The following is a 24,101-nucleotide window of genomic DNA, read 5'->3' on the forward strand; positions in this document are numbered from 1 at the left end:
ATTCCACATCACTCCCCTTTATCCCTTCCCCCCAATTTGTTGTTGTTTAGTCGTTTAGTCATGTCCGACTCTTCGTGAGCCCATGGACCAGAGCACGCCAGGCACTCCTGTCTTCCACTGCCTCCCGCAGTTTGGTCAAACTCATGCTGGTAGCTTCAAGAACACTGTCTAACCATCTGGTCCTCTGTCATCCCCTTCTCCTTGTGCCCTCCATCTTTCCCAACATCAGGGTCTTTTCCAGGGAGTCTTCTCTTCTCATGAGGTGGCCAAAGTATTGAAACCTCAGCTTCAGGATTTGTCCTTCCAGTGAGCACCCAGGGCTGATTTCCTTAAGAATGGATAGGTTTGATCTTCTTGCAGTCCATAGGACTCTCAAGAGTCTCCTCCAGCACCATAATTCAAAAGCATCAATTCTTCGGCAATCAGCCCTCTTTATGGTCCATCTCTCACTTCCATACATCACTACTGGCAAAACCATAGCTTTAACTATACGGACCTTTGTCGGCAAGGTGATGTCTCTGCTTTTTAAGATGCTGTCTAGGTTTGTCATCGCTTTTCTCCCAAGAAGCAGGCGTCTTTTGATTTCGTGACTGCTGTCACCATAAAAAGCCCCAAATATAGCCTTTCCTCATAAGCGTGTGCATTTTTGCAAACCTTTCTTGGCTGGAGAACTGCATGGCAAATTTTGGACTTTGAAGGGTGGCTGTGTTTTAGAGATTGCGAATCAGGTAGATTTGCTGTTAAATACAAAGTTAATCAAAAAGTTACCTTGGAATATCCTACTGTCATGTGGATTCTCCTTGCGGTATAGAGATGCCAGCATGCATTTTGACTGACTACCCACTGTTGTTTTTCTGCCTGGGATTGCACATGTGATTGAGCATGACCTGCATGCGCATGCAAGGGTACATGCATGCCTTTTAAAAATAGGGGAAACTAAGCACCTGTGGAGAGCCCTGCTGGATGAGACAAAAGCACCACCGAGCCTGGCATCCTGTTTACTTGCATGCTTGTACACCCACTGCTGTGCTGCTAGCGCTCCCCTGTGCCATCGATACGCACACTCTTGCCACCAGAGCATCCCAAAACGGAGTCCCTTTTCCTTCTCGCTTGTCCTCCTCGCCAGCCATTTCTTGGGTAGAAGCCCGTGCGGAGCTGGCAACAGTTGCTTGCTTTGCAGCCTGTCAGTTAAAACACCGAAATCTGGCGCTCTTGGCTGTTGGGGAAATGCAGAAGGCCAAGAGCAAATAATTGCAGAGAGGGTATGGCAGGATATCTCCCAGCCCTGGCTCATCTTTATGAGGTTTTGACCCCCTGAGCAGCTTCCTCGCAGGAAGCAGGATCTGTCTGGAGCTGAGCAGTTAAGGTCGGTGCATGTACACCCTGCAGGACTTCCTGTAGGACTCAAAGACCCTGGGCAGAGTCCTCATTTACGGAGCAAACCTTTTGGCTGCAGTAGCTCCACATCAGCATATTACCCTTGGTGCTGAAAGCGCTCACTGCTTGCCGGAACATCACCAAGCCAATATTACTGCTAGTGAGAAGCAGTGTGGCATAGTGGTTAGAGCATCAGACTAAGACCTGGGAGACCAGGGTTCGAATCCCTGCTTGGCCATAAAGCTCACTGGGTGTAACCATAGGCCTATCATTGCCTCTCAGCCCAATCTGCCTCACAGGGTTGTTGCGGGGATTAAATGTGCACCACTTTGAGCTCTTTGGAGGAAAAAGTGGGCTATATATGCCATTAATAGTAATAATTAATGAAATTAGGGCATAAAGCCCTCAACGGTCTAGGACCATGGCTCTTAAACACAGGCCACGTTATTGTAATCATCTGAGGAAGCAGGCCTGACTTTCCCACAGTTATTCACATATTCCTCTACTTTGTATGCAAACCAAAGCTTTTTAGCTTAGTGGCACCAGTAATTTGGAATGCTGTTTCTATTGAATTGTAGACAGGCACATACAATTATTCTATTTTGAAACATACTCAAAACATTTTCGTTTCACCAAGCTTTTCAGAGAATTCGGTCACATCCAGATACACGCGAGTAGCACCTGCAGATACATGGTAGCTCCGCGAGGGAAAGGGCCTTCTCACAACTCTCGGCACTGTTTGTTAACTAAGGCTGCCAGGATCCTTTCGTGGAAACCATGACTGTTTAAAGTGGCATCATCATCGTCAAAATTTTATTATTTATACCCCACCCACTCTGGGTGGCTTACAGTACACAGTGTACATAGTGCTTCAAATGTTTTTGTAAGTACAGTGGTACCTTGGGTTAAGAACCTAATTTGTTCTGGAGGTCCGTTCTTAACCTGAAGCACCACTTTAGCTAATGGGGCCTCCCACTGCCACCGCACTGCCGCCGTGCGATTTCTGTTCTCATCTTGAAGCAAGATACTATTTGAAGCAAGGTACTATTTCTGGGTTAGTGGAGTCTGTAACCTGAAACGTCTGTAACCTGAAGCATCCGTAACTTGAGGTACCACTGTAAAGCTTTTGAATGTTAAAGTCTGGACATGGGATTAATTTCCAAAGAAGGGTGTCAGTCATATATATGATTTTAGCTTCTCTACTCTGACTCCAACAGATCCTGCATGCATGTATGATGTTCTTATGAACCTCACCTTCTAAGAACTGTCCTTGAGGTTTCCTCGACTGGATCATGGGAGCGCAGGGCTAGGCAAGCCTCGCTCTAACCACTGTACTTTACTCTCCTCTCTGCCATTTCGGCAGAGCAGATCCCTATGGATCTGCACCTGCAGTGCCAGGGCCCAGCCCCGAAGCCACCCTTCTGCCTTGTGTGTGGCCTTGCCTCGCACCCGGTGCCTCGGCGTGGCGAGATGTGGCAGGTCGTGTGCCGTGGAGACTTTGGTGTCTGCGCGGCTGCCGTTTGCACTTGAAAGATTTGAGGCCTGCGAAAAGGAAAAAGGGGGAGGGGGGAAAAGAAGCATTTAATTATCTGGGCAATTAATTCCACTCAGTATAGCTCGTGGGGAGGGGGTAGACCCGATGTCAATGGGGACGCTTATTTAATGAGGTAATGATGCTGGAGGGGGGGGGGAGACCCGAAAACCCCTGGTGAATTCCTCAGCCAGAGAAGGAGGGAGGAAGAATCCACCTGAATAAAGGGGGGGGGGACGGACGGTTGGAGGAGAGGTTGCCTTTATGGAGGCACAAAAGATTTCTGAATTCCCCCAGCCTCCGCAGCTGCCCCCACCCCAGCCCCACGTCTGGGAATACTGCCCACAACAACTTGGGCCTTGGGAGACGCCTCACAGTTTCTCCCCACGCTGGGCAGGCTAATGCCTTGCCAATGTCGTCCCCCCCCCCCCGCCGCCGCCGCAAATCCACTACTCCTGCTTGGAAAGCTGGACTTTTTACTATCAAAGATACGCCTGCCCTGGTCCCTCGGGGGCCAGAGCGGCATTCAGCCCTGGCATCTCCTTCGGCCTGGAGGGAGGCCAGCCATGGCGGCACGGACATTTTAATGAAAAGCCCATCGACGTGGGCAGGCTGGGTCGGGCTGGCTCGGCCAAGTGGGCCTGGGAGGGGGGAGTGGCACAGACTCCTGCCGGGATGGCAGCCAGGCCTGCGCCTGCCCGTTCCCATCGGCCGAGGAGGATTTGCTTTAAATGCCAGGCACAGCGTGCCGGCCTGCAGAGACAGACGTGGGCTGGAACGGCACAAAAGGAGCCCCACAGACCAGCATCCCTGGCTCTCTCGTCCTGCTGTAGGAGGGCAGGCGGTCGAGTGCCTTCTCCTGGCTCACACCCTGACGTCCCCTCAAGCCCCCCTCTCTGTCTTTGCTGAGGTGAGAGGAAACAGCAGAGCCTGAGAGTCCCAGCTCTATGATTCTCACGGTTGCAAAGGACGAGTGCTTCTGGCGCCACACAGTCATCCCTGACTGCAGGGGTAAAGGTAAAGGGACCCCTGACCATTAGGTCCAGTCGTGGCCAACTCTGGGATTGTGGCGCTCATCTCGCTTTATTGGCCGAGGGAGCCGGCATACAGCTTCCGGGTCATGTGGCTAGCATAACTAAGCCGCTTCTGGCGAACCAGAGCAGCGCACGGAAACGCCGTTTACCTTCCTGCCAGAGTGGTACCTATTTATCTACTTCACTTTGATGTGCTTTCAATCTGCTAGGTTGGCAGGAGCAGGGACCGAGCAACGGGAGCTCATCCCATTGCGGGGATTCGAACCGCTGACCTTCTGATCGGCAAGTCCTAGGCTCTGTGGTTTAACCCACAGTGCCGCCACATCTCCCTCTGTTGGGGGCCGCTTGCCTGTAGTGGACGGGCCAGAGGCTAAACTGGCCAAAGCAAGAAATGTAACTTTTACCATTTGTACAGTAGGCTGGTGTCTACACACAGACACCGATACTGATAATGTTTCTGTTTCCTGTTAATTTTGTTGCTTTGAATATATACTTTATATCTGACTTTCTTCAATGATGCTTTATTCTGGATTAATTGATTTGATGTTTGACTGTGTTGTCAACCACTTTGAGATCGTTCCTTCGAACTGTAAAGTGGTATAGGAATGAAATGAAAAATAATAAAAGTAATATCAAATGTAGTTCCAGATTTGCTGGGCTTGGAAAAGAAGCTTCTATTGTTTACGTAATGAAGGAATGCCAAGTTATCTAAAAAGTATCTGGAGGTTCTAGTCCTTGTCAAAATCTCAAATTATGCCTAATCTTCTCCATGATAAATATATTCCAGAGTGGGTGATACCTAGCATCTGGAATAAGATCTTCCACTGAGCTTCAATCACTATTCATTCGGATATATATTTCAAACAAAGAACTTGACAATTTGGGAATGGCAAAACTCTGTGGGAAACTTAGTGCGTTCCTAACCAATGTTTGCTCAGGAGTGAGTCCTATCCAATTCAGTGGGACTTATCTACCAGGTAAGCAGAGTTAGGATTGTAACCTGGAATCCCATTGCTGTCGTTTGGGTAAGATTGGCATGCATTTTCCTGCAACATCAGCCCAGTGGGGGAAGCACCATGAAATATACTCAGAGTTGAGAGGGGATTTCACGCTCTTTATTCAGCTCATAGTGGTGAGGAGGAATGAAAGTCCCCTCAAAGTATCTGCTTTATATACATTATTTACACAATGGGCTGCACGTGATTGGCTAATTCCGGAATCTCCTGTAGGCCAATCAGGTTGTGGATTCACTTCCACCTGGAGCCGGATTGGGTGGCTCCTGCAGACCAATCATACTGCTGCATTGTTCTAGGACCAATCAGACTGCTGCATTCTGAATCCTATTGTTCTAGGACCAATCAGACTGCTGCATTTTGGATCCTATTGTTTTAGGACCAATCAGATTGCTGCATTTTGGATCCTATTCAACTCAGTACATAACACACCACCTGCTGAAGTGCTTAGCTCTAGGGTTAGAAACCAAATAGGGGTCAACTCTAAGCTTGGGCTGGTTGAGAAGGTGACCTCTGACTTCTTTTTCTTTTCTGTTCACCTGCAGAAACACTGATGGACTCCACCACAGCAACGGCAGAGCTAGGCTGGACAGTGCATCCACCATCAGGGGTGAGTTTGTGGGGAAGAGGCACAGGAACCGGAGTGGGGAAGAGGGGCTTCGTCAGTCCGACATGAGCAGGGATGTGTGAACCTATCAGTTTTGGCGTTTCTCATTTCCCCAATCTTAAACTCAGTTCTCCCCATTTCTACACCTATTTGCTTTTTTAAAAAAAAAACTCCTTGTGAAAACTAATCAGTGCTTTGTGCAGGTTTCTCCTAATATACACATTTTGGCAAAAGCATTTCCCCTGATCGCATGCATCTCTGGAAGTCGTTTTCACATATATATGTATTTTCATCCCAGTGTTTTGCATTTTTGTATGCATTTCTCAGCCGGATAGGTGAACTGCAGAATCTGGAGAAGTGTGAATTTCGAAGGGCAGCTGTTTTTCAATTTGCGTGCGGGAAGTGTGAACAAGGCAAGTTTGCCTATAAATGTGAATCGAATGTATGCCCATCTTTAGACGTGAGAAAGGTCTGCTTGGTCAAGGACAACTTTCTATATTGGTCTCCAAGAAAGAGGGAAATGAGCTAGCTTCAAGTGGCTCTTCAAGGTTGCAAGTTGTGCTGTGATGACTTGGTGGTGGGAGACGGTGGATACCATTTGAATTATCTGGCAGGGTTGCAAACATGCAAAGCATGCAGTGCACGATGGACAGCAACACTGGTAGCTGCCTAATGCCAGCTCCAACTGTTTGACTCTCAGGCTGCAAAGAGTCCTGCCCATCACCCGCTTCCCTGATCTGGGGATTGAACCTCAAACCTTTGACATGCCCTCCTGACAAGCTGCCTTATATTGAGTCAGACCATTAGCTCATCCAACCCAGTATTGCTTACTCTGACTGGCAGCTGCTCTTCAGGATCTCGGACAGAGGCTTTTCCCATTCCTTGCAACCCAATCCTTTAAACCAGAGGTGTCTGGGATAGAACCTAGGGCCTTCTGCATTCAAAGCATGCAATCTACCGCTGAGCCTCTTCAATATTGACAAGGGAGAGGGAGGGAGAAGATTTGCAGGTTTTTGATGAAAAGCTCCCCACTCCCCAAGCCAGTTTCAGAACCCTCCATGTAATATGTATAAGGGGAAGGCTCCAAATGCTCGCTGCTCATTTGCGAATTGCACCGAGGAAAATGCCTAGGTAATTTTCCGTCGGAATGCCGCAAACTCTCACATAATAATTCTGATAAGGCTGACAGCGCTAATGAACGCAATTAGTTGATTAATTAAATTCATGGCAATTTATTTTTTATTTTTTTAAAAAAGGTGTTTAATGAGGGTGGGGACACTCTGGATGCCATTGCGGGAAGCAAGTTGATGTTTAGGCATCACACTTTGAATAGGGTTTTTTGGGGGGGGGTATGCAAATAAAACATTTTGTGGTGTTGAATCCAAGGAAATGCTTATTTCCCCCAGGTAGTCTCAACACACACACACACACACACACACACACACACACACACACACACACAATCTGCTTGCAGATGTAACCTAGCAAGCAGCTACAGTAAGCCAGACCTGTCTCAGACAAGTAAATCAGAAGCAGGGAGCTTTCTAGAGGCTGTATTTCATTTGTTAAAAGAAAATACGCACATATACGACCCATCATTTTGAACTGAAGGCATCTGCGATGGAAGAATCAAATGCAAATTAAAGATAAGCATATTATGCATAACCCAAATCAACTGGCAACTGGTCAATCAAATAAGCTGCAAGGATAAAAAGCAAAAGCTGGTAGTGATGCTGGGAGTTAGGAAAAAAGCTAGTTAAGGAAACTCAAGGCATATGCCTCCAGGGACTCTTGGGAACTGTAGTTCCCACACACATAGAGCTACAATTCCCAGCACCTTTAGTAAGCAACAGTTCCTAGGATTATTTAGGGGAAGCCATGTGTGCTAACTGAGCCTTCGATGTGTTTTCACGTGGATCTGCTTTCATTTAAACTCGTAAAGGTCCTGAATGCCCTCTTCAACAGCATGGGCTGTGTACACACTGCAGATTTGAAGCACATTTAAGACACATCACTAAAGAACCCTGGGAACTAGTTTGGTAAGCATGCTGGGAATTATAGTTCTGTCAGGCGCAAACCACCTGGGGGCCTCTGGGGTTGCTTTCTAAGCCAACCAACAAGGAGAAAGCAAAGCGGTATGATTGCAGTTTACTGCCTCCACCCAGCTAGGCCAGGGGTGTGAAGTCTTTTTCAGCCTGAGGGCCAAATAGCCTCTTTGGCAGCCTTCTAGGGGCCACATAGGGACGTGGGTGGTGCTGTGGTCTGAACCACTGAGCCTCTTGGGCTTGCCAATCAGAAGGTCGGCAGTTCAAATCCCCTTGATGGGGTGAGCTCCTGTTGCTCTGTCCCAGCTCCTGCCAACCTAGCAGTTCGAAAGCATACTAGTGCAAGTAGAAAAATAGGTACCGCAGCGGCGGGAAGGGAAACAGCATTTCCGTGTGCTCTGGTTTCCATCACGGTGTTCCGTTGCACCAGAAGCAGTTTAGTCATGCTGGCCACATGACCCGGAAAGCTGTCTGCGGGCAAACGCCAGCTCCCTCAGCCTGAAAGCGAGATGAGCGCCACAACCCCATAGTCGCCTGGACTTAACCGTCCAGGGGTCCTTTACCTTTACCTTATCTTTTAGGGGCCACATGTATTGGGCAAGCAAGGGGTGAACGAATGCGTCACTGCCCTGGTGCTGGTGCTGGTACTTGGGACATAAAGGAGAGGGCACTGCTTCTGCCCTTTGGGCTTGGAATAACAGAACCATAGAATTGTAGAGTTGGAAGGGATCATTAGGGCATCATCAAAGTAGAGGCAGGATGATCGAGGAACTGTGCTCTGAGCACTGAAGCCCCAAGTCAAAATTTGGCCAGAGCTGTGAACTCATGACTTGGCTTTAGGCACACTGGGACGCTCTTGAAGACTTGGGCTTCCCCATCTGTAACATGGGGGCAAATCATAGCACTTCGCTTCCTTGCAGATTAGTTGCAGGATCTGCAGAGCTAATGTGTGTGCCGAACGCTTTGACTGCTTCATGCTATGTGAACGCTAAGTGTTTTCCTTGCTATTAGCATCGGGAGTCCAGCCAGTAGCCAGTAAACCTGAACCGCTTGGGTCATGGTGATGGAATTCACCTGGCAGGAACTGCCACAGCGATCCTGTAGGGTGTGAGCTGGGATCAATTAGCCAGAGAGGAAGTCTGGAGCAGAGAGCAGCTGCCAGGAGGGGAGGGGAGGAGGACAGAGGCGGGATGGGGAGCAGGTCTAAGCAGGGACTGAAGGGAGCCAGGCTGAACCAACAATTTCTGGGTTTTGCTCAGACTCAGGAAGTGCAGACACAGCAGGTTTCAGGAGCTACTCGGAACCTAAGCAGACTTTCCATGAAAGGGTGGATGTCAACAGAGTCCATCTTACTCCTGTGGCTGGTACCAGAGGCTTCTTGGAAACATGTGAGCAAGGTACCAATGACATTTCCTGTTATTTTGTCCCTGGTATTCATGGATACGCCTGTTTTCCGGGGGTGGGGGCAACCAGAAGTTTGTCTAAGATTAAGAGGGCTGCACGTAAGTCACTCCTGTTCTGATGAGTTATCACAGGAGGTTGCTGTGGCCAGGCTTCTCCAGAACTCTTCTTTTACCTTTTAATTTTTGATGAAGAGTTCTGATGGACCAGCAGAAATGTCCATCTCTGGGGTGGGGCACGGGGGTTAAATAGAAGGCATGATTCATGGAGTTTTGGCTGGTGCCTTCATTATACACTTCTTCTTCTTCTTCTTCTTCTTCTTCTTCTTCTTCTTCTTCTTCTTCTTCAGCAATCCTTCATAGCTGAGTAAGATTGTCTTCCATGAACACGGTTTTAACAGTAGTCCGTAAGTCTTAACAGTGAGTCCGTAAGTGTGGAGGCCAATTCTGGATCCACACATCCTTCCACAATGGGGACATAGGTTTCCAGATGGGAGTTGATCACGGTGAGGGTTTGCCAAGCATGCCTTCCTCTAAGCTCATTTCTCTCTTTCGTCCTGAGTTTGAGCATCTTCAAAGTCCATGACACCTTTGGTCAAGGTTGTTCTCCAGTTGGAGTGCTCGCAGGCCAGTGTTCCCCAGTTGTCGGTGTTTATACTACATTTTTTTAGATTTACATTGAGAGCGTCTTTAAACCTCTTTTGTTGACCCCCAGCATTACACTTTCCATTTTTAAGTTCGGGATAGAGTAGTTAAAATATACTGTTAGGCTCTAGGTGAAAACTTCAACCAGGCCATTGGCTGATGAACATCCTATACCCTTTTAATTTTTTTGGGGGGGGGGGTATTGGTTTGTTTGATCTTGTTTTTATTATGTATTTTGTGTTTTTTTATCATGTTGCAAACTACCCTGAGATCTATGGATGAAGGGCAGTATACTAATTTAATAAATAAATAATAATAACAATAGTAGAGTTGGAAGAGGCTTCAGCGGTCATCCAATCTAGTCCACCACTGACCCGCTGATGCAGGAAATCCCTGCCACAACAGCCCTGAAAGGTGGGCCACCCAGCCTTTGCTTGCAGTGAAGGATAATTCCCCACCTTGTGAGACCATCTGCTCCACTGTCAAACAGTGTGTGCCATCTGGGCGTCTTTCCTAATATTGTGTCTAAATCTTATTTTCTTGTAATTGGACAGAGTTGTGCACACCAACTACTAGATTTGGCTCGGACACCAATTCAGCGCTTTGAAAATTTCCCAGTTCGGTTCAGACCCAAATCCCAATTTAGAAAAATGAAAGTAAAGCTTGTGCCTCCCTCTTTTTTTAATTATCACATGAAAAATGGCTGGGAGGGAGAGGCTATAACTTGTTTCCCTTTTGACGGAACTTGATGACACTTGCGGATAGAGTTGCTCGGCATGAGCGGATGAAGCCTGCCAAATTGCAGGCAGATAGGTCCAGGGATTTTGTGATGGGAACCTTTTCTATTTTATTATTATTTTTAAAGGAAGCCATCTGTAGCCTCTTTCATTTTTGGCAGAAATGAATGATATCTGCATGCTTGTTAGCCTCCCGTGAGAGGACGGATCCTGCCAAATTTCAGACGGAGTGCTGCCGGGGTTCTCGGGCAAGGACAGCCTTTACAGTTTGGGGATGGTTAAAGAGGAATCGCTTAATGCTTCAGATGCTCTTAGTGGGGAATTTGTACGAAAGTAGCAAACTGGAGACAGGTGTCTGTGGATCAGGAAACTGAACAACACATAGATAAATCAGCCTAGGAGTGCTTTTATATTTAGGCATCTTTAAAGGAGCGGTGTGCACCAGATTTGGCTGAGTCCTGAGCCAAATTGGGCGCATTCCGAGGGACTCTGGCATCAAATAAGTCAGGTTCAGACATTCACAGATTCCTGCGAGTCTTGTTAGGTGGTACAGACCAATCCGTGGCTGGCAAGGGGCGGGTGAAGAGGTGTGTGGTGGGGGCAGGCTGCCCTAGGTGTCACCACTGAGGGGGTGACAAAATGCCGTGCGGCATTCACCGCGGGGCCTGCAGCGTGCCCGAGCCACGTGTCTCTCCTGGGAGAGATGTGGTGGCTTGGACACGAGCAGGATCCGAGCTGCCCAAACGGTCCACCCGCTGCCTCCCCCCCCCCCCCCAGCTGTAGGGCGGCTGAGTGGGAGGAGGCAAGCAGACTCCAGAGGCCCCATAGTGCGCCCCATCGCCCCGCTCCTTTGGCAAGGGGTGGGGCATCAAGCAGGAAGCAGGGGCAGGTGGAATGGGAAAACTGCAAAAGGCCAAGACCTCCTTGACCTGTGACATCATCTTCCCACGAGAAGGCAGACCCGGCACCGTCACTCTCCTTCATGCCTGACACCCTGCAGGGTCGACGCCTCTGTTTTGTGTTGGTGTTGACCTTTAAAGCCCTAAATGGCCTTGGTCCAGTATACCTGAAGGAGTGTCTCCACCCCCATTGTTCAGCCCGGACACTGAGGTCCAGCGCTGAGGGCCTTCTGGTGGTTCCCTCCCTGCGAGAAGTGATGTTACAGGGAACAAGGCAGAGGGCCTTCTCGGTAGTGGCACCCACCCTGTGGAATGCCCTCCCATCAGATGTCAAAGAGATAAACAACTACCTGACGTTTAGAAGACATCTGAAGGCAGCCCTGTTCAGGGAAGTTTTTACTGTGTGACATTTTAATGTATTTTTAATCTTTGTTGGAAGCCGCCCAGAGTGGCTGCGGAAGCCCAGCCAGATGGGCGGGGTACAAATAACAAATTATTATTATTATTATTATTATTATTATTATTATTATTATTATTAAGTTGCTTTTTTAAAAAAAGAACAAAAAGGCATCCCCTTCCCAAAAATGGCCTTGAATCACGAAAGTGCTCCTTGGAAAGTAACTTGCAGTACAGTCATACCTTGGGTAGAGATGCTTCAGGTTGCGTTTTTTCAGATTGCGGACCGCCAAAACCGGGAAGTACCAGATCTGGTTACTTCTGGGTTTTGGTGATTGCGCATGCGCAGAAGTGCCGAATCTTAACCCGCGCGTGCACAAACGTGTGGACGCAGGTTGCAAACACTGCAGGTTGCAAATGTGCATCCCACATGGATCACGTTTGCAACCCGAGCGTCCACTGTATTTCAGGTGCCAGGAGTTGTGATCCCCCCCCCCCACTCCTGGCTTGTGTTCTTCTCAGTTGGAACCAAATGTCACTAGGGCAGGCGACCGGGGGCCCAGGGGGGCGGGGGTGAAAATGCAAAGCTGAGTTGACAGGAGAGGATGTGCAGGCATGTGGCACAGAGGCAGAAGGGCTTTGATGCCCTGCGTTTCCCAAACAAGCAGAACTAGCAAACAACACAGAACAGAATGGACAGGAGCAAATGGATACATCGCTTCAGCATCCCTCCCCCAAAGCACTGTGGTCGGAGATCCCTGGTAAAGGCATTTTCTCTGATCAGAGGCGAGGCCTGTCAGTCGCAGAAGGGCCTCCTTCCCCCCCCCCCCATATTTGCATTTTTCTTTTATGACAAGCTCCGAGACAAACGTTTCTGTTTCTGAGAAACTGAGAGAAACCAGAATAGACAGGTTTTGTGGCCGCTGCCATAGATTCTTTAGCTGTGGTTCCTGCATTGCAGGGGGCTGGACCAGATGACCCCTGGAGGTCCCTTCCAACTGGACAATTGTATGATTCTTTCCACCCCTACGTGTTCTTCCCAAAGAGCTGGTTCCCTAAGGATTCTTCAAGGTCTGGCAGCTGCCATCCAAAAATATACATCCCCCACTTTGAGCCAGAAAGTGCATTTTCACACCAAGTTGTTATCAGTTCAGTGCACAGCATCTCATTCCCCGAGAACTATAATTTTCAAAATTCAGTACTGGCCAAGAAAATTGCAGAAATCCATGTCCCATAAGAAGGCGGCATCAACTGGCAGGTAAGCATCGGCCATACAGGTACATGTTTTGAGCAGAAATGAGAGGGAAAATAATAATGCAATTGTTTCTTAGGATGGAGACAGACAGTTTGTCTCAGGCAGGGGTGGAAAGGCAGAACCAAATCCTGTTTTCTTCTAGCCCTGGTTGTGCAAGGAGGTTCCCTGCATGAAACTCCCTCACGAGCCCCATGTCTGGTCCAACTTGGGGACTGAAAAGTCCCCCATCGCCTGACATCATTGTGACATCAGGGGATTGGAGGGTGGAAAGCCCCACCCACCTGTCAAATTTGGCCCACAAAGCAGGAGAAGGTTCCCTACAACTGGTCTAAGGGAGCTGAAAGCGATATGGCAGGACTTCTGCCTATCATGTCTTCCTCTCACCCCATCATCTGCACTACAAAAAAGATTTTGCAGGGATCTTAGGCACTCCAGACCATGGGTGATAGCAGTGCCACCCATGGACAGCAGCCTCCCACAATCTCAGGCCGATATCTGAGCTTTGCCACAATGTGAAAACCACTCACAGAAACAGAAAGCCACTCACAGGAGTGTTCGTTGCAAATATATTTCTTTTCTGCAAGCAAATCACATGGAAGTTGTGCCGGATAGAGAGTTCTGTTTCCAGAAATGGCTGTTGCATCGTATGAAAGCTCAGACACAACATGGAAATGAACAATTGGGGAAATGCCAGGAGAACGGAAGAAACTGCCGTGTGAATGCAGCCTGGTCGAGAGGCAAAGTAAGGTGGACTGCACACATTTGCAGAGCCGGCTCTGCCCTTGGGCAAAGGGAAGTGACTGCCTCGGGTGGTAGATGTTTGGTGGGTGGCAGCAGCAAGTTCCCCAGCTGTTCTTCCTAAATTCTCCTCACCAACAATTTCCTTCCATTGGAGGACAGAGCTGGATATTCTCCGCAGCATATCCTTCCCTGCACACCCAAAATGAACCTTGTGGGGTGGAAGATACTATCCTACTGCCAGTGTCGAAATAAATTGCAACTACCTGTCCAGTTGGCTTCTATGCATCTCATCCTTGGCTTCAGGTGGCAAAATGTCTAGCGCTGGCTCTGCACCTTTGGTTGCAGCAGAACTAGAGGATGGAGAGCCTTTAACTGTGGCTCCTGCATTTGCAGGGGGTTGGACTAGACGATTTTCTGGGTCCCTTCCAACTCTACAATTCTAGGATTCTTGAGGCTGCACGGCAGAGATAGGGGACCTCTTTCAGCCCAACGGCCATGTTCCCTTCTGGACCACTTACCATGTGTGTGTGTGAGAGAGAGAGAGACGAGGAAAGCAGCAATAGCAAGCAGAGCAATGGCTATAAATTTCACCCTTGAACAGTAGGCTATCTCAGTGGTTAGAGCACGAGACTCCTAACCTCAGGGTCGTGGGTTTGAGCCCCATGTTCGGCAAAACATTCCTTCATTGCAGGGGGTTGAACTAGATGACCCCAGAGTCCCTTCCAGCTCTACAGTTCTGTGATTCTACAGAGGCCCACACGCTTTTCTCTGCCCTCTATCCAGGCAAGCAAGGACTCTCAAGAATGGTTCAAAGGAAGAGAAGGGCATGGCCTTCTGGGGGAGTCCTGAGGACCAGCTAGAGATGCCTGGGTGGCCCCTTGCCTCTGCTATACAGATTTGAGTAGCAGCCCCACTGCATGTAGAAATAGCTCTTTGGGGTGCAATTTTACCCTAGGAACACGGAGAGCTGACTTATACTGAGTCAGACGGATGATCCATGTTGGTCATTTGTGTTTGACCACCAGCATCTCTTGAGGGATTCAACTTCTCCCTGTCTCTCCCAGTCTGACCTTGAGATGCCGAGGATTGAACTCAGGACCTTTGGTATGCAAAACAGATCCTCTGCTGCTGAGTTACATCCCTTCCCTACATCCCTATATCCCTACAGCCTCAGCCAACTTTCCCAGGCACTATTCATCTTTTACGAGACAAGAACAGCTTATGCGTCTGAGCAGGAGCTGTTCCCTCTGGGATATACCTGCTTTCATTCCACATTATTCTCCGAAGATGTTTTCTGCATTTATTTATTTTTTAGACCCTGTTGAGATGCCCAGAGGCAGCATTAGGCTGTGGGCTATATCTAACCCACAGAGAATTCCCACTCTGCTTCCATGCGGTAACTCACCTGAGTGTCAGTTGCTCTGGGCTGCAGAGGGATGAAAGCAGTTCCAGAGGGGAAGCTGAGGCAAGCCAGATATGTCCCACGTTGCCTCTCCCTGCCTTAAATTGTATGATTCAGGAGCAATGGGGGAGGGGGTTGAAAGGGAAATGTTGTTTGTTTCTACCTCCAGCCGCAGGATTTTTAAGGAACAGAATGTGCAGGAGGTTGTCCTTACTTAGCTAACAAATGTATTATTTGATGACGATGTGTTTTACCCCACTCATACAGTGGCATGCAGAGATCAGTGAGAAGACAATCCCTGCCTTTGGGCTCACTACCTAAGAGACACGGCACAAAAGGAAAAGCGAAGGGAAGGAGGAGGAAAAAGCAAGCTCAAGCACTAACTCTTAGTAACAGAGGTTATAGCTCGAGTGAACAAATTTGGGGAGGAGCCCATAGCTGCTTGCCTTTCAGCTGAGCGGATGGAGTAGCCATGCAAAGTATTATTTCCTCCAATCTTTGCATTGGCTGCCAGTATGTTACCAGCTAAGTTCAAGGTGTTACTGCTATTGTATAAATTCCTAGAACCAGGTGATTTGAAGGACCACCTTGTCCTTTATGCAGTGCCACAGTCATCTCCAGAAGCCCTCCTGACTCTCCCACCATCATCTCAAATTCATTCCATTTCTATGCGAACCAAGGCTTTCAGCATACCGGCAACCAGCGCTTTTGGGGCACTGTTCCTTTTGAAATCAGACAGGCACCTGCAATCCTGACATTCCATTTCCTGCTGAAAGCATTTTGGTTTTGCTGAGCTGTTTTGGGAGAATTCCTTTGTTCTGGCATTGTGTGTTTTAAAATGTTCTATAATGATTTTTATCGCACACGACCCATATACATATTATATATATATAGTGGTGGTTTTCAATATTTTTTACAAAATAAGTAAATTAATTAAAACTGTGGAGTCCTGAAACTGTATTTGCCTAGCACCTGCTTCAAATAAAATAGGCAGGTGGGTTTTTTATTTATTTAAAAAAACTACTTTATTTCCTCAGGTTTTAATCAACATCGTGGCTGGGTTTTTTGAGCTGCTTTGGAACGGCTGTTGTCGCACGATGAATTGCTTTGTGCTGTATTCTCAGTTGTATCAAAATGTGTATTGTAGCTGTTTTACAGCATTTTTAGTTAAAACAAAAATATCGCTCTCTCTCTCTTTTTCTATCATCCCTTCACCATCTGGTGCTGTAGCTACTTGGGCAGCTGGGGGGGTTGAGCAATAGGGTTAGTGACACCCCTGAGAAGGCACGCAACCTGCTCAGCTAAAACCCTGGGGCGTTGCTGCCTTGTCCGTTTGCCCCACGCCTTCGGGGCTGTGCGTGCCGAGCTCTGACTTTCTGCTTTTCCTCTTCTGCAGTGGGAAGAAGTGAGTGGCTACGATGAGAACATGAACACGATTCGGACTTACCAGGTGTGCAACGTCTTTGAATCCAGCCAGAACAACTGGCTGAGGACCAAGTTCATCCGCAGGAGGGGCGCCCACCGCATCCACGTGGAGATGAAGTTTTCGGTCCGGGACTGTAGCAGCATCCCCAACGTCCCCGGGTCCTGCAAGGAGACCTTCAACCTCTACTATTACGAGTCCGACTACGACGCCGCAACCAAGACGTTCCCTGCCTGGATGGAGAACCCCTGGGTGAAAGTCGACACCATTGCAGCAGACGAGAGCTTCTCCCAGGTGGACCTGGGGGGCCGTGTGATGAAGATAAACACCGAGGTGCGCAGCTTTGGGCCCGTCTCCAAGAACGGCTTTTACCTGGCCTTCCAGGACTACGGGGGCTGCATGTCCTTGATCGCCGTCCGCGTCTTCTACCGCAAGTGCCCTCGCATTATCCAGAACGGAGCTGTTTTCCAGGAGACGCTCTCAGGGGCCGAGAGCACGTCACTGGTAGCAGCTCGGGGTACTTGCATCCCCAATGCCGAAGAAGTGGATGTACCGATCAAGTTGTACTGTAACGGGGATGGGGAGTGGCTGGTCCCCATCGGGCGCTGCATGTGCAAGGCGGGCTACGAATCGGTGGAGAACGGGACAGTCTGCAGAGGTAAGATGACCTTCCATCAAGGGTCCATGTGGCTCCTTTGTGGTGGGTGCGTGGGGCAAGGAAAGGGAGCGGGAGCGGGATTCTCTGCCTCGTCTCGTGTCAGGGAATGGTCTAAAGATGGAGAACTGGAGGGGAAAGAGTCACCACTCTTGGTCACAGCGTGTTCAGAAGCAGAGAGAGACAGGAGCTAAACAGCTTAGCGGGGAGTTATCTAGTTATGAGATAACGACAACAGAACCAGACAGGAGGGAGCAGCTAGTTGAAATGTCACTGGAGAGTGTGGAGGAGCCCCACCACCACCACGGACTCAGAGGTCTGAATGTATCAGAGAGCAAAGGATTCAGAGGGAGGGAGGAACTTCCCACTGGCATCCAAAATGCTGTGGAAGTCAGAAGGAGGATTTAGAGTAGCCAACTGCCCTCCTTGCGGAGAGCTGTGTATTTGTGCTCCCAACATGACGCTGTAATAAAAAGACTATAAATCTATCAACTGCTTGTTAATGCTTATCGGTGAAGTTACCGAAGGGAGGGGAGGACTCTCCATGCCTGACACCTCGCGATGGACGGGCAATTCGGAATTGGCTCACTAAAAAGCTGTTGGGTCAAAGGGAGATGGTAGGAAGGACTCACAAAAATGTAGCAAGTATATGCTGAAAATGCCAACAGGAGGGTCATTTTATCACATGGGGTGGTCCTGTGAAATGGTGAAGGGCTTTTGGGAAATAATTGATATGGGAAATAATGAATTGAAAAGGATGTTTTAACTGATAAATCCCGAAAGCCTTTTTACTTGGAATAATGGGGACAGAGCTCCCAAGAAAGATGACAAGCTTATTTATATACAGTGGTACCTCGGGTTACGAACAGTCCTGCTTATGAATGCTTTGGGTTACGAACTCCACAAATCCGGAAGTAGGTGTCCCGGGTGATGAACTTTGCCCCGGGATATGAACGCAATCTGCTTCTGGGGCCATGAAAAGCCTATGTAGGGAATGCATACCTCGGGTTAAGAACGGTTCAGGTTAAGAACAGACTTCCAGAACGTATTAAGTTTGTAACGCGAGGTACCACTGTACATGACAACAGCTGCTAGAACTTTTGTATGCACAGAACTGGAAAGGGAAAGGATGATCAAGTAAGAAGGAATGGCTTATGAAACTGATGGACTATGGAGAAATAGCAAAATTAACTGCCAGATTAAGAGGACATAATGACAAAGTGTTTAAGGAAGAATGGAGGTCACTGATGAATTATGTATCAAATTATCACCCATATATGAAGTTGCAGGCATGATTTGAAATATAAGCGGTGGATTATTGAAAGATTAAATTGTTGTGGGTTTAGATAATAAAAATATGTGTGTTATAAAGCACACTTTATTAAAAAGGAATAAAAAACAAACATCAGGAAAGGAGGGGTAGGAAGTCAAGGAGAAAAAAATGTATATGCCGATAAATGCTTTGAAATATTTTTGGAGACTCCATAAAAATGATATTTAAAAAGGGTGATAAGGGATAAGAAGGGACTTTCCATCTCATCTTGTGGTGGTCAGGTACTTGATACAGAACTTGGTTCAGTGGCTACCCATGTCCTCAGAGAAGATGAAACAGTGTTGTTGTTGCATTTATATTACACCTCTTTCTCCAAGGAGTTCAAAGTGGCCCACATGGTTCTCCCCCTTGTCATTTAATCTCCACAACACACAATTCTGAATAATATGAACTGAGCATATCTGAGTATTTCTATGTGAGCGTTAAATTCTACGCTTTGTCAGTATGGTGCCACAGACTCACCTGATGTGCAGTAATTTTGTGTTTTGGTAAGTGAACACCATGCAGATACAATAAAGTTGTTGTGTGTTCTGGAGGCTCTTCTGGGTACGGGGAGGCTCAGAAGGCCACAGAGCTTGGATGGGTAGGTCCTAAGCAGTTCTTAAGCACAGGAGCTGCAGAATTACTGCCTGAACATTTGTTTATTTCCATTCATCGCCAAATCTTGCGATTTGCAAGCTAGTTAAAGTAGCATCTTGAATAGGCCTTGAATGGAAAGATTCCATCTTCAGTGCCATAGAACCATCAGTAGGATGAAGTGGGATGCTACATAGTATAAGGAAATAAATCCATATGAACATGGCAAAGCCCGCCCCAGCCTTGGAAGGTAGCTGGAGAAGCGTTAGAGGGAAGCTATGGGAAAGATTTTTGGCAATCCCTGGCTTAGGCGTCTCTTGAGGAGGGATGTGGGTGGCACTGTGGTCTAAAACACTGAGCCACTTGGGCTTGCCGATCGGAAGGTCAGTGGTTCGAATCTCCTCAACGGTGGATTATTTAGGGGAAGCCATGTGTGCTAACTGAGCCTTCGATGTGTTTTCACATGGATCTGCTTTTATTTAAACTCGTAAAGGCCCTGAATGCCCTCTTCAACAGCATGGGCTGTGTACACACTGTAGATTTGAAGCACATTTAAGACACATCACTAAAGAACCCTGGGAACTAGTTTGGTAAGCATGCTGGGAATTATAGTTCTGTCAGGCGCAAACCACCTGGGGGCCTCTGCTTTCTAAGCCAACCAACAAGGAGAAAGCAAAGCGGTATGATTGCAGTTTACTGCCTCCACCCAGCTAGGCCAGGGGTGCGAAGTCTTTTTCAGCCTGAGGGCCAAATAGCCTCTTTGGCAGCCTTCTAGGGGCCACATAGGGACGTGGGTGGTGCTGTGGTCTGAACCACTGAGCCTCTTGGGCTTGCCGATCAGAAGGTCAGCAGTTCGAATTCCCTTGATGGGGTGAGCTCCTGTTGCTCTGTCCCAGCTCCTGCCAGCCAAGCAGTTTAAAAGCACACCACTGCAAGGAGATAAATAAGTACCACTGTGGCGGGAAGGTAAACGGTGTTTCCATGCGGTCTCGTTTCCGCCATAGTGTTCTGTTGCACCAGAAGCGGTTTAGTCATGCTGGCCACATGACCCGGAAAGCTGTCTGTGGACAAACACCGGCTCCCTCGGTCTGAAAGCGAGATGAGAACCGCAACCCCGTAGTTGCCTTTGCCTGGACTTCACCATCCAGGGGTCCTTTACCTTACTTTTACCTTGTCTCTTGAGAAGCAGTTCTGTGTTGTTGCCACTCCGGTTCATGTGTCAAACAGCCATCCCATAATTTTTGGCGCTGCCTGTCAGTCTGGATGCTGGTGGTCAAGTCCAGGGAAGGGTAGGGAGCCTCCTTTGGCCCAAGGGTGGCATTCATGAGTGGGCAACCTTGCAGTGGCCATATGCAGCAGATGAGATTCTTACCTTTATACTATAGGGTGCATTCTAGACATGAAAGAATTCAGAGGTTTACACACAAACACACAGAGAGACACAGACAATACAGGGAGACAGACACACCTCTATGTACGTAAGCCAGAGTCATTAAGGACATCTTCCAGCCAGGCACTTGAGGAGGTCATAGATCAAGGCCAACAAGAGGCACGGCCTGGACAGAGTCCCAAGGGCCAGATGGAAAGGCTTGGAGGACCACATTCAACTGGGCCTGCAATCCCTCACTACTGGCTGAAGAGGCAGGTCCCTGGACTCTGATCATGGCCAGCTCAGGTTTTGGCTGCAGCCCTCATTCAGGGTGCTTCTCCCTGTTCAGGAATGCCCAAAAGGCCCCCAGGGAATGGCTTGGCAGGCATCAGACCTGAGTTGCCAAGCGCTGGGGTGGTCTGCCTTCTGGGAGACTCGGCCAGCCTTGAAGGAAGGGGGTTTCTTCCCTCTGGGCCCCTTTGGTGTGTGTGTGTGTTTGTGTTTGTAGGGGGTGGGCGGCCCACCTCCGCTCCCCGCCTTGCTGCGAACACCCATCCGCAGCAGCGCTGAGCGGCAGAGTTGCTTCGCAGCCTTTTGTCGCCGCCTAAGATAGCTCCCAGCTCCTTTAATTAAAGACAATTACTGCTTTCAGGCCCTCTCCCGGCTCGGCCGCCTTGTTTGCAAACACACAGCTGCGGGTGCTTTTGTGTCCCTCGCGCACACGCACACAGAAGGCTTCCTCCTCCCTCCCACCCCCGCCACAGCCACACAGAGCCGCCTCTATTATCAGCATCGCAGTCCAGGCACCAATGAGAGAGTAGCGGGTGGAGACCAAAGCTTTGCAGCAGCACAAGAGATAAAAAAGACTCAGAAGGGTTGGATGCACTGTGTGTGTGTGTGTGTGTGTGTGTGTGTGTGTGTGTGTGTGTGTGTTGCAAATGCAGAATGGGGCTCCTGTACCTTTAACGGTGGTGTCGAGGGAAGATTTTTCGGCAAGCACCAAGGGCTTTCACTTCTGCAGCCCTGCAACACGATGTGCACTTCACATCTCTCTTCCTTCTGTGCAATGTTGAATGGGAGAGGATGTATGAGCATGGGTAACTGCCTTATACGGAGCATTGATCCACCGAGCTCAGTATCATCTGCCTTGACTGGCAATGGGCAATGGAATTCTGGGCTGCATCAATGGAATCATAGTGTCCAGCTCAAGGGAAGTCATAGTCCTACTCTATTCCACCGTGGTCAGACCACACCTGGAGTCCTATGTCCATTTTTGGGTACCACAAATTATGAAGGGCATTGACAAGCTGGAACGTGTGCAGAGGAGGGTGACCAAGATGATCAAGGGTCTGGAAGCCAAGCCTTCTGAGGAATGGTTGAAGGAGTTGGGTATGCTCAGCCTGGAGAAGTGAAGACTGAGAGATGAAATGATAGTAGTCTTCAAATATCCAAAGGGCTGTCACATGGTGAATGGAGCATACTTGCTTTTTGCTGCTCCAGAGGGTAGGACCCAAACCAATGGATTCAAATTCCAAGAAAGGAGATTCTAACTAAATATGAGGAAGAACTTTCTGACAGTCAGAGTTGTTTCACAGTGGAATGGACTCCCTCAGAAGGTGGTGGGTTCGCCTTCATTGGATAGTCCTACCCAATGCCCTTTTAAAATGTGGCTCTTTTGGGGGGGGGTTGTTATTTTTATTGTATATATTTTGGTTTTTATGTTGATCTTTTCAGTGCACCGCCCTGAGGCCTCTGGGTATAGGGCGGTACATAAATTAGAATAAGAATAAGAATAGTCCTCTGGCAGGGATTCTTTCGATGTGATTCCAGCACTGCAGGAGATTGGACTAGATGATGCTCCTCATTCCCTTCCAATAACAAATCTATGATTCTATTGCTGCTGAACTACATCCTCTCTCCGTGTGTGATCTATCAACCCTGAGCTATCATCCCTGGCCATTGGATTTTCTGGCTGGGGGCTGATGGGAGTCTAACAACATCTTATGGGACTTATGTTGACCCCAGTCTCTATTCAAGGAGCTACTGCCCATTGCCCATTCAACCCCCCACCCCCAGCTTGCATCACAGAGGAGTTAGTACATAGAAAACTCAATATTCTCTGTAGCAGTGGTGGTCCACCACCGCTTTGAGCAGCACTGTGGTAGGAAATAAGGTCATGCTGCAAGATGGTCTTGCAGAACCCACTTGTGGAGAAGATTAAAACTCACCCTTGCTGCATAAGGCGGAGGTCTGGGCTGTTTACCCTAAAAGACACACACACACACACACACACACACACACACACACACACACACACCATTTTAAAAATATGTGAACCACTTTTCACTTCCCAAAGCAGGAATCTCTGCTTTGCTTTGCCCCCGTGTTCAGTCCTCTGTGACAGAGGGGGTCTTTCATGTCGACCTGCCACTTTTGCGGGGTGGAAGGAAAACCCTCAGTTACTGAGCAGCAAGAGGAGAAGAAAGAAGCAGGCTCCGTTAAATACATTTGGAAACAATGAGAGACTACTAAATGGTTTTTAAAAACACATGCACAGCCCCCCTCCCTGACTCCTGGAAGTCTTATTTATTAGTTGTGAGTCATTCTTTGGTTTTTCTTATTGCTTCTTACAAGATTGCTGATTCTTGGTTCCCCGCAGGCCTCCCTTGCTGGCTCTTAAACTTTCCGTTCTGTTTTCAGCTGGTTTGGATGATGGGGAGAGTCGGGAACAAAATGCATCTTTAATATTATGCATAATGTTTGTCACATTATGTGTGTGGAGAGAGAGAGCATCCTCAAACCAGCTGCTTTTATGTGGATCCCAAAGCAGCCACAGGGTCTTGATCCAGAACTTGTGATTGTGTCCAATGTGATTCCTACTCTGAGTACATCCACTGAAGTTAATGGACATGGCTCACTCAGGTTCAGTGGGTCTGTACTGAACTTAGCTGGAGACAACCCATGCTCCCTGTCTCAGATGTGGGGCCCAATGCCAACTTCCTGCTTAGAAAAAAAAATGCTTGTCTTTATTTGGTCTGGGCCCTGGATTGAGAGCACACTCCAGTTCAGGCCTCTATGGCTTCTTTTTTTATTTAAAATATTTTCTCTCTGTTTTGATAATTCCTGAATGCACCTCTTTCCTAATCAATCGATGGAGAATGCTCGCCAAGCTGGGAGGGTGCAATTTTTGGCACAGCATTGCCTGAGAGCTTCCTTAAACTCTGTAAGTCCGGGATCACCGACGTGGCATTCTCTAGAAGTTTTGGACTACAACTCCCATCGTCCCTGGCTATTGGTTGTGGAAGTAAGGGCTGAAGGAAGTCGAAATCCAGAGCAACTGGATGCCACCATGCTTGCAACCCTGGATGTAAATAGAAATCTCAGGAAAAGAAGGCCAACCATTGTATTTATCCACAAACTTGATGGATGGGCAGAAGTAGATGCTTACCTTAGCTAGGCTGTGCGTGTCTGTGCTTTAAAAACTAACTAACAAAACTTGAGTTTAAATGTTGCAGTGGAAATTTACTGAGCAGCAAACTGCAAGACTGCAGAACAACCCACAAAGCGGAGGGAGAAACCACGAGGTTCGCCTTGGAATAAAACCAAAGGCTTGGGGTTGAGTTTTATATTTCCTCCCTCTTAGATGAGGAGAGAATGTAGGCT

General features: G+C 48.2%; 1 protein-coding gene across 12 annotated transcripts in view; it reads left to right on the forward strand.

Annotated features, from left to right (window-relative positions):
* EPHB2 (EPH receptor B2) overlaps positions 1 to 24,101 on the forward strand; it is a 115,014-nt gene that overhangs the window by 23,309 nt on the left and 67,604 nt on the right. For 11 of the 12 annotated variants that reach the window (XM_083628554.1, XM_083628558.1, XM_083628559.1 and 8 more), the window contains exons 2-3: positions 5,501 to 5,565; positions 16,479 to 17,163. In XM_083628554.1, coding sequence (XP_083484680.1) covers positions 5,501 to 5,565; positions 16,479 to 17,163 — 750 coding nt within the window. Of the gene's footprint in view, positions 1 to 3,741; positions 3,819 to 5,500; positions 5,566 to 16,478; positions 17,164 to 24,101 lie in introns of those variants that run through there. The other variant, XM_083628555.1, reaches the window with a different exon arrangement.

This window comes from Podarcis filfolensis (genome assembly GCF_964270895.1).
Source record: "Podarcis filfolensis genome assembly, chromosome: 8".
In the NCBI taxonomy this organism is placed as follows: domain Eukaryota; kingdom Metazoa; phylum Chordata; class Lepidosauria; order Squamata; family Lacertidae; genus Podarcis; species Podarcis filfolensis.